Genomic DNA, 10,790 nt, shown 5'->3' with positions numbered 1-10,790 from the left:
CCCTTGTCATCAACTCTTGTATCGGAAACCCTTCGACACGGCCAGCTACCGCATCGATCATATCAGTTTTCGCAGAAATTTCATCGAGACGAGACTCCAAGTAGCGGATGGAGTCGGGAACTTCGACTAGGTAGAGCATCTGTTCTTCTAGCTCTACTAGTCGGTCTTTTTGGGCCTTGCCCGATGGATTCGACGACGACATGTTTCGGTCTTATCGTCAATTAGCCAATTTGGCTCTGATACCACTTGTCACAATCGTAACTTCTCAACACGATTGTGCGGCAATTGTTTAGCTCAATCAACAAGTCAGCCGTTCGAAATTCGGAATCCGCGGACAAACTCGCGGTATGATGTAGCCTCCTTCCTCGTTCTTGAGAAAATGTTTTTATAAAATGGGAAAGAGAAATTAAATAGTTGAAAACATCATAAAGAAAGCATTGAAGACTGTCAATTGCAAAGAAAATAGCTTAACTTGCAAAGAGTGCGACAAGGCTTGGGCGGGGGTCGGACTAGTCATGTACCCCCTATAGTACATATTGAGATTTTTGGCCTTGGCACGCTTGCATATGAAAAAGCCGAAATGTCACACTGTGACTCAGCGACACCTAAACGAAAGAATTAACCTAAACTACTTTCAAGACATAAAGATAAAGTGATTTGGGGGTATTCGGGCATATGGCCATCGGTAAATAATACCTTGGACGATTATGCCTTTGACACTGTGCAGGCAGCCAACCCTACCGCACCTGTCACCCAGACGGATCTCGCCGCGATGGAGCAGCGATACCAGGACATGCTACAAACTGCTTTAGCACCTTTTCATGCTGCCCAGCAGACCCAGACCGCCCCTGTGGAAGCTCAGCCCGCGGCGGTTCAACTGTCGGCAGAGGCCAAACATATGAGAGACTTTAGGAAGTACAATCCTAAAACGTTTGACGGATCCATGGATAACCCCACCAAGGCCCAGATGTGGCTGACCTCTATAGAGAAGATCTTCAGGTACATGAAATGCCCTGATGACCAGAAGGTTCAGTGCGCAGTTTTCTTCCTAGAGGATAGAGGCACCGCATGGTGGGAGACTGCTGAAAGGATGCTGGGTGGAGATGTCAGCAAGATATCCTGGGAGCAGTTCGAGGAGAGCTTCTATGCTAAGTTCTTTTCTGCCAATGTGAAGTACGCGAAGCAGCAAGAGTTCCTGGACTTGGAGCAAGGCGACATGACGGTGGAGCAATATGACGCTGAGTTTGACATGCTATCCTGTTTTGCCCCTGATGTTGTGAAGGATGAGGAGGCCAGGACCAAGAAGTTCGTCAGAGGTCTCAGGCTAGACCTCCAGGGTATTGTTCGAGCCCTCAGGCCAAGCACCCATGCTGATGCTTTACGTCTGGCACTAGACTTGAGTCTGCATGAGAGAGCTGATCCGTCCAAGGCTGCCGGTAGGGGGTCAACCCTTGGTCAGAAGAGGAAGGTTGAGTTGCAGCCTGGCGTGACACCGCAGCGAAATCTGAGGTCAAGAGGTGTCTTCCAATGGCATCGTCGGGAGCTTGCAGCAGTCGTGAGGACCTTGAGAGAGCTACCCGTTTGTCCTAGCTGTGGGAGAGTTCATGGAGGTCGTTGCTTGGCCGGAAGCAGAGTTTGCTTCAGGTGCAGGCAACCAGGGCATACCGCTGACGCTTGTCCTCGAAAACTCATTGAGACTACCCCGCATCAGCGTCCTGCTTCTTAGTAGGGAAGAGTTTTTGCCACTACTCGTCAAGAGGCCGAGCGAGCTGGTACAATGGTGACAGGTACGCTCCCAATCTTGGGGCAATATGCTTTTGTGCTGTTTGACTCAGGGTCATCCCATTCGTTCATATCCTCTGTGTTTCTTCAGCATGTTGGTTTAGAGGTAGAACCGTTGCGTGGTGTTTTGTCTGTTTCTACTCCATTTAGGGAGGTTTTGTTGTCTAAAAAAAAGATAAAGGCATGTCAGATAGAGATAGCAAACCATATGTTAGATGTGACCTTACTTGTGTTAGACATGTAGGATTTCGACGTAATCCTAGGCATGGATTGGCTGTCTGCTAACCATGCAAGTATAGATTGTTTCCGTAAGGAAGTCGTTTTTAACCCTCCCTCTGGGACTAGTTTCAAATTTAAGGGGGCAGGAATCGTATATATACCCAAGGTCATCTCAGCTATGAAGGCTAGTAAACTACTCAGCTAGGGTACCTGGAGCATCTTGGCAAGCGTACTAGATACCAGAGAACCAGAAGTTTCCTTGTCCTCCGAACCAATGGTAAGGGAGTACCCTGATGTATTCCCTGACGAGCTTCCAGGACTTCCACCTCCCAGGGAGATAGACTTCGCCATCGAGTTAGAGCCAGACACTGCTCCTATCTCGAGGACCCCTTACAGAATGGCTCCAGCTGAGCTAAAGGAGCTGAAGGTGCAGTTGCAGGAGTTGCTGGATAAGGGTTTTATTCGACCTAGTGTGTCACCTTGGGGAGCACCAGTGTTGTTCGTGAAGAAGAAGGATGGGTCAATGTGCCTTTGCATTGACTACAAAGAGCTGAATAAGGTGACAATCAAGAACCGCTATCCCTTGCCCAGGATTGATGATTTGTTCGATCAGTTGCAAGGAGCCACCGTCTTTTCTAAGATCGACTTATGATCAGGCTACCACCAGCTGAGGATCAGGGATAGTGATATTCCTAAGACCGCATTCCGTTCCAGATACGGGCATTACGAGTTTATTGTGATGTCCTTCGGTTTAACTAATGCCCCTACGGTATTCATGGACTTGATGAACAGGGTGTTTAAGGATTTCTTAGACACACTTCTCATAATTTTCATTGATGACATTTTTTTCAAAATTCCATTTTAAAATCTAATTTAATAATAGTCTTTAGTTTCATGAGCTCGTTTGATAATTGAATTTTTCTAAATGAATTTTAAATTGATTTTAATTTAGTTTTGCAAATAATCTCGTGTGATTTCTAACTAGATTTTGAATTTAATTTTAAAACAATTTAATTGAATGACATTTTAGTTTCATTTTTTCGATACTTAGCAAATAATTCAAATTTTGTTTTAATTAGATTTTCCACGTAAAGCTTCCATTGAATTTTCAAAATAAGTTTCAACTTCGATTTTTTTTAATTAGATACCAGCTTTTCTACAATTTGATTATTTTTTTTCTTTAATTAACATTGTCCAACTTTCATTTAATCTTGGCTTGCACCACTCATAGAGCGAAATATGAGCTGATCCACATGAGACATTTCATTGATTATCGTATTAATCCTATGGCAAATTTGAGACTATCAAATTATCAAAATTTATGGAGTTAAATGACTTTCTTAATTAAAGATTTCAAACACAATGTGATAATAAATTGGGTTATCCACTCGCAAAATACAATTTTGCTTTATTTCTAAGTTAAAGTGAGATTTTAGTGAGACATTTTTAAATAGATATTTTAATTGTCAATTTCTTTTTTCTCTCGAATTTTCTTTTTTCTTCTGTAATAAAATAAATAATATTCTCAAATAAAGACCAACTTTAATAAAATAATTTTAGATGGTAGAATAAAATGTTTCTGAACGGGTGTTACAAGGTGTCAATATCTTCCCTACACTCATCAACCTCCAAACCTATTTTTGGTAAAAGTAAACCGTTTATTTTTAAAATAGATGACCAATCACACCCAAAAAATGGCGACTTCAAACCTTTCGCCTCGTGAAAAAAAACCCTACAGAAAAGGATATCGACAACTCTATGACACGATGATATATAAGATTTAAATATTATTCATTTATGACTAAGTTAAGTGAAATCATAGAGGTCACAAATACAATGCTAAATCCTAAAGATCGGAGTCATCTTCACTAAATAAGTCTTCATCATCATTCCCTCCATCATTCAACTTACAACCATCTATACCTTATTTGTCCTTCTCAGAGTCATCCAAATTAATTGGGTCGAGGCTATAGTTGTGTGGACGATGAACATGAACATGAAGCATTAGTCTTAGACTTAGTTCTCGACGCTTCAATGCTTTACTATATTTTATGAAGACTAAATTGTTCAATTGACTTCGAGCAAGTCTATTCCTTTTCTTGCTATGTTGCTACAAGTAACAAATGTTTTATTTTTCAGTTCAATTACATTCACATATAAAGGCACTACAAGTAATAGAAGATACCTAACTTGTTCAAAAACGCTCCAATTACATTCATATCTTGAGGCACTACAAGTGATACCTAAATACCCACAGTAAACTTTTGCAAGTTGGGAGTTGATTGTCTGAAATCATCCCACCATTTCACTATAGATCAAAAGTATATCAGTCATTTTCAATTTGAATGTTATTCAATGTTTAATCAAAGACTTAAAATTCAAGTTTACCGAAAGAAATTTTGTCCCTCTATCTAATTGCTAAAGACCGTTCAAATAGTCCTTAAGCTTTCTTGTATTTGGTTAGCTCTCCAAGTGTCTTATCTTGAATGTCTAAGGAAGCAACCATCTTTATTATACAGATATACAACCCATTGACAATTTCATCAACGGCTCAAATATTTGGATTTGAGTAATAGAATTATGGATTTAGATACAATGGTGTTCCAATCCAGGATCGAATTGTCTTATTGCCTCATTCTAAGGGGCAAAGCTATCGTATGTGCAAGCATTTAGAGGCACTCCAACACCATAAAACCAACGAGCAATTCTTTAGATGATTTGCTCACTCGTCTCCTTTTGGATGCTTCGTTCATTGTGTTTTGTTTCCCCTTTATTTGTCATTCTTTCGATTATGAACCACAACTTCCAGGTTAGGTGTAAAATATACATCCATTGGCTTGGCTTGGCTTTTTGCCTTGGCTTCTTTGAACCCGATGCCACTCTTTCATTTGGGTTACTTACACACCTTCACCTTCGTCCTCGTCCTCGTCCTCGTCCTCGTCCTCGTCCTCGTCCTCGTCCTCATCCTCATCCTCATCCTCATCCTCAATACCATAAGTATCTGCATCAATATCAACAATCAAATTTCTTTGCTCTTTAATCTCCATTTTCTTGGACATATAAACTTTAATTTCTTCCTTCGCATGACCAAGGCATGTTCTACAAACTGTGGCATTTCTATAACCACCAACAACGTGTTGTTTCATTCTAAAATCTCCTCCTTTGGTTGCTTTTAAACAAAATACACACATTAATGTATTAACATCTTACTCATTTTGCCATCGAGCATGGATATTTCCATGCTAGATCTTTTCTTAAACTGTCCTAGCCTTCTAATTATTTAGAAAATTAAACTAATTGAAAACTAGCTTAAGAAATTGATCGTGAAAGTTAGGAGTTGGAACAAACCAAAAATTTGATGAAGATGGAACTTTGAACACTACTGTTTTGAAGAGTTTCAGCAAAAAGTAGCGATGAAGTTGAAGCCTTAAAGGTTGCCGTTTTTTTCTACTCTTCTCTATTTTTTGAAGACAAAACTCAAGAAAGATTCCTCTCTCTCTCTCTCTCTCTTTCTTTTTTTTTTATTTTTTTTATTTGAAGAATCAGAATCGAATTAGCCTCTATTTTCTAAAGAGAGGAAGAAGAGGAAGAATTTTCTTTAGGAAGAGGAGCCGAGGAGGTGTTCTTCTTTTTAAGGAGAATTGAAGCCTTTGTTTTTTTCTTAGAAGAAGAAGAAGAAGAGGACACGTACATATCGTTTTTTGAAGATGAAGAAGTGTGATGTGAAGATGAAATAATTCGCGCGTGTACTTTAAATCAAACTTAGCCGTAGGTATAACGAGGCGCCAATGTTCCACCTTGCACCTAGGCGAGCCCAAGTGTTCCTTTCAAAACACTGGCCTCCCTCTAGCCTTAGGCGAGCACCTGCTGCGCCTCAACAACACCTTTCATCCACATGGAACCAAGATAATGCTCACATACAGAAAAGAGGAAATACTACTCTGCATGTTATTCAGCAGCTGTAAATTCATCCTTTTATGTCAAGACTCTAATGTGAAAACCTTGCAGTTTTATGAGATAATGTTGATGATCAAAACCAGCAATATGGTAAGTCAAAACGAGATGAGTTTTTTCTCTAATATTCATGAGTGTCAGGACCAACTTACGTACACTTTGACTAATCTCACGAGACAACTCATTTGATCCTATAACATTTGAGAGTCAAAAGAAAAAACTGTAGGACATTAATCGTAGATAGGTGGTCACCATAGATTACGCCCATGATTTTTCAACTCTTTATCAAGATCATGCTCCCATCTCGAGAACATAAAAAATTTTGGGTATTTACCATTCTTTTTCTTTTTTAGAAAAAAAAAAAGGAAAATGTAATGCACAGAATCAGAGATTAGGATCGTTGGAATTATTAGGTTGTAAACATTAATGATTAGTAGGAACTAAAAACATTAGAAACTCACAGCTCTGGATAACATCTGCACCATGTTTGCAACAGAGGAGACTGACTTCCCTTCACAGAAACTGCAAGGCAAAGCCATAAGATTACCGTTTAAGAGACTTAACTTTTAACTGATGCTCAATTATGGTTACTGGTACCACAAAAGGCATAAAAAGATGCATAGAAACCCAATTATCAATATCATTGTCATTGACAAGTTTAACTAACTAACTACTTCAAATAAGTCCTTACAAATAGATTGCTTCAAATAAGTTCTTGTCATTCCCAGTAATATTTGACTTGGATTATTAAAAAAGTAATTTTAAAGATGAGTCGTGGGACCAAGTAAAATAATTAAGTATGTACCTGGATATCATATATTTTAATTTCCAACCGCATTACTGCAGCAACTCCACACACTTGACTATTTCATCATCAAGTCAAAGCAGAGGTGACTATATTGCTCAAGTAGATTTCAGTTGTGGAGAATCCAAGACCTGCAGAGTTCAAAGAAATTGTATAACTCAAAAGGAGGAGAGAGGCAGGATGCAAGCGAATGAAAAGAAAAGAAAGAGAACAGCATTGTGTACAAGGACTAAGCATAATACTTCATTTGAAAAATTCAAGAACTCATGCTACTCACTGTTATTCAGTAAAGAACTTGCAAAGTTAAATTTTCTTGGTTGCTAAAGTATCGTGTTGCAACAGATATGAGAAATTTTCAGGAGGAAGAATTCCCTTAGACGTCATTTCAGGACAGAGGGTTTGAGCCTTCTCCTTATCTCCATTTCTACAACAGCCGGACAGTAGGGCAGTATAAGTCACTGCATCAGCCTCTATTCCTTGATCAACCATTTCCTCAAAGAGGACAAAAGCAGCATTAAGGTTGTTCATTTTACAATACCCATCAATCACTACAGTGTAGTAAACAACGTCTGGAGTGATCATGTCCTTCATTTCATTAAAAATTGAAGACGTCAAAGCTAATTCTACTGAGGAGCACTTTTGTATACTCTGGTTTTAAATCCACCATCAAGCAAAACTGTATAGACAAAAATATCAGGTTCCCTTCCTCGATTCCTCATATCACACAGAAGTTCATAAGCTTCTCTCAAGTAATTAATCTTGCAATAACCATTTATCATCATTGTGTAAGTGATAAGATCAGGAATCAAGCCAGCACAAACTAAACAATCAAATAAACATTGGGCCATCTTCATATTTCTTACCTGGCATAAGGAAGCTATGACTTTATTGTACACAAATTCTTTAGCCTCCACATTCATAACTGGAAGTTGTTTCATCACCTCAATAGCTCTAAAGCTGGAATTTTCCATGCAAAGCCTGCTAACTAGCCTAACGAGAGAACTTTTAATAAAATCTCCTTCCTTGGACATATTAACAAAAAGTTTATAAGCAGATTTCGTAGCGTTGGCTGCACAATACCCATTAATCATGGCAGCGTAGTTATCTACCGTCTTTACTTCTAAACTATTGAAAAATTCAGTTGCTTCTTTCACTTTTCCTCCTATGCATAAATTTTCAATTACCAGGTTGGGCATCTTAGGGTCTTCTCTCAAACCATGTTCCTCCATATAGTTTAGAAGCTCTTGGACCTTAGATACAAGATCGTTTCTAGATAATCCAGCAACGAGCACATTATAAGTGATGGAGTCAGGCTCAACACCATTTTTCTTCAAATTTTCAAACATCATCATTGCTTCATGAATTTTTCCTCGAGCAAAAAGACCTTTAATCATTGTTGTATAATGTATGACATCCATCTCGATCTGTCTACTTGTCATTTCTTCTAACAACCCAATAGCTTCCTCCAATTTCCCTAGTTCACACAGGGCATGAACAACAATATTGTATACAACCTTGTCCAAAAATAGCCCCTTTTCCTGAAATACTTTAAATTGGTTCACTACTTCTGAATACATTTGCATCCTAAGGAAGCATTGAAGGATAAAGCTGACAATCACGCAATTTGATTTTATACCTTTTGACAACATGAGACTGTGAAGAGACAAAGCTTTTTGCAAATACAACTTCTTGCAATAACCATCGATCAACACACTATAAGTTTGTGCATCTGGAACTACTCCATAATTTTCCATATTAAGAAAGACAGATTCTGCCTCATCTATTTTCATCTCATCACAAAACCCACGAATGACTACAGAGTAAGCATACGCATCTATTGGGAATCGTTCTGCTCTCCATGCTTGTAGCAACTGATACCCTGAAGTCGAACAATCGTGGGTGCTCAACGCTTCAATATATGCAGCACAAGCAAAGGCATTAGGAACCATCCCATATCCACTCATCTCCTCAAAAATGTCTATAGCTTCTTCCATGTTACCTATTTTACAAAGCGCTTTTATTACAGTAGCGTAAGTGTAATCATTAGGTTGGCAACCAAACCTCTTCAACTGCTTGTACACAACTAGAGCCATATTCATTTTCCCATGCTCGATAAGCCGGTTCAAGAGATAATTACAAGTAAAAATATGTGGAACAAATCCCTTCCTTCCTAATCGGAAGAGTAATCCACAACGCTATCAAACAAGTTAACACTGACATAAGCCTTGATTAAGGCATCATATGCTCGAATAAATGAGGCATCCACCACACACCCTTGATTAAGTGATTCAAGCAAATCTAAGACATGAAATTCCATTTTTTTGGATCCAATGAGATTCAAAAACAGAGTTTCAAGCTTTCTCCTCAAACCCCAAGAGCACAATATCCTAATAAGAGCTGTGTAAGTAGAGATGTTATGTTGAAATCCCCATTCCTCCAATTCCCGAAAAAAGGAAAAGGCAATGTTGGGCTCCCTTCGGAGACTTTCTAGGACTTGGACCACCTTTGATGGTTTACATTGAACATTTAAAGTTGTGTTGAAGGAGGTGGTAGTTTGTTCATCATCACTGTGTGAAAAAAAACATGAGTTTAGTTGAGCAATTGCAGTGGAGGCGAATTTGACTAGTTTGAGCTTTAATTTATTGAGCTTGGTGGGATTATTCACAGCGAGTAACAAACAATTCATGGATGTGGATCGGTGTTCTCTTTTCCTTTGTGGTCTAGAGAAGGATAAGAACTGCAAAATGTTGCAGATATATTTCCTTCTATCCACTGCTTTTAGCCACTGCACAGTTATAGCCGTCTAAGTGACCCTTAGAAATCCTTCCAAAAGTGTCCTGAATCATTAACAAACGCAATCTGAATAAACAATTTGCCTGTAACAGCCCGTATTTTCCAATACAGCTATTAAAACATTAATGCATAAGCATAACTATTATAAACCTTTGCAACTTATTACACAAACCAGAGGAACCAAGACATTACAAATAATTTCTAAATCAAACCATCAAATCCTAAGATACAAATCACCGCTGCAAAGCTTCTTTCAAACTTCACTTCTTTCAAAACTATCACCTGATCTGTCATCTAAAAGCATTTTGGGAAAGCAAAAATGGGTACAAAAATACTCGATAAGCAAGTCATGGGTCAAGCTTTGAAATTCATTTCCTTTCAAAACTTTTGTAAGCAAAATATAAAGCTTTTAATCAGTCAACACTTTCAATCAAACAAAACTCTCAATCAATTAATCAATACTTCACTTCATACAATAGAGTCCTCAGTCATTCAGTGTAGGGAAGATGCATAGTTGAAATAGCACACCTAGGTGACCATATTAGAAGTCAATTACTTAAGTGTAACATCGTGACTGCAACACACATACATCTTCATTCGAAAAGAATGTCAAACCAGTAATAAGTGTCTTCCCAAAAATAAATTTCAAGCAGATTATATACCGTCAATTCCACATTTAGCTACTACGAAATAGCATACAATCTCAAAAACAAAATTTGGCATATCCAAAAAGCTCTATCGGATTGTTCATAAGCATTTGAGACAAAACATTAGTTTCAAATAGCAATTTTCAAAATAAATCATCCGATCGAACCATTCAAACCTTTCAATTAGAAATGCTATTTTATTGTTCTATCCACGAAAAAATCGATATAGACTCCTATTTGTCATCTCTATAATAATAATGATAAACATAAATAATAGTTTGTTCTTGTTTATTACAAAAACCAACCAATGGTGTACCGCCATTTTGATCAATTAAGCGATACATATAGTAGTTTATACAAAAATGATGAGTTTGCTAAATGTACTCCATTCCATTGTCAATGTAAGAGACAATTTTACTGTTTGTTTGAGACAACCAATCACTATATATGGTGAATAAATAATTCTTTCATTAGCTATTTGTTTGTTCCACAACGAAGATAATTATAATAGATATCAATTTTAAAAATAATAATTGAGTATATAACAAATTTTTTTAAAGAAATTGTAAATATAACAAAGTCTATCAAAA

At 37.9% G+C, this 10,790-nt stretch overlaps 2 protein-coding genes across 3 annotated transcripts; one reads left to right on the top strand and one right to left on the bottom strand.

Moving 5' to 3' along the window:
- Positions 1-943: 943 nt before the first annotated feature.
- On the top strand, positions 944-1,726 carry LOC127150314 (uncharacterized). The gene has a single exon (XM_051087730.1). It carries the CDS (start codon positions 944-946, stop codon positions 1,724-1,726), a length of 783 nt encoding a protein of 260 aa, XP_050943687.1.
- Positions 1,727-4,409: 2,683 nt separating this feature from the next.
- On the bottom strand, positions 4,410-9,591 carry LOC107990691 (pentatricopeptide repeat-containing protein At2g26790, mitochondrial-like). Of its 2 annotated transcripts, none has more exons than XM_051087679.1 (5): positions 7,624-9,591; positions 7,038-7,436; positions 6,761-6,891; positions 6,417-6,477; positions 4,410-5,002 (listed from the first exon to the last, which is right to left on the bottom strand). In XM_051087679.1, exons 1-2 carry the CDS (start codon positions 8,857-8,859, stop codon positions 7,356-7,358), a joined length of 1,317 nt encoding a protein of 438 aa, XP_050943636.1. In that variant the 5' UTR covers positions 8,860-9,591; the 3' UTR covers positions 4,410-5,002; positions 6,417-6,477; positions 6,761-6,891; positions 7,038-7,355. The 2 variants fall into 2 exon arrangements, with proteins under 2 accessions (XP_050943636.1, XP_050943634.1); XM_051087677.1 differs by having other exon boundaries at positions 7,038-7,345.
- Positions 9,592-10,790: the final 1,199 nt, after the last annotated feature.

This window comes from Cucumis melo, chromosome 7, assembly GCF_025177605.1.
Source record: "Cucumis melo cultivar AY chromosome 7, USDA_Cmelo_AY_1.0, whole genome shotgun sequence".
Taxonomy (NCBI): domain Eukaryota; kingdom Viridiplantae; phylum Streptophyta; class Magnoliopsida; order Cucurbitales; family Cucurbitaceae; genus Cucumis; species Cucumis melo.
This window is presented reverse-complemented; position numbering and strand designations above follow the sequence as displayed.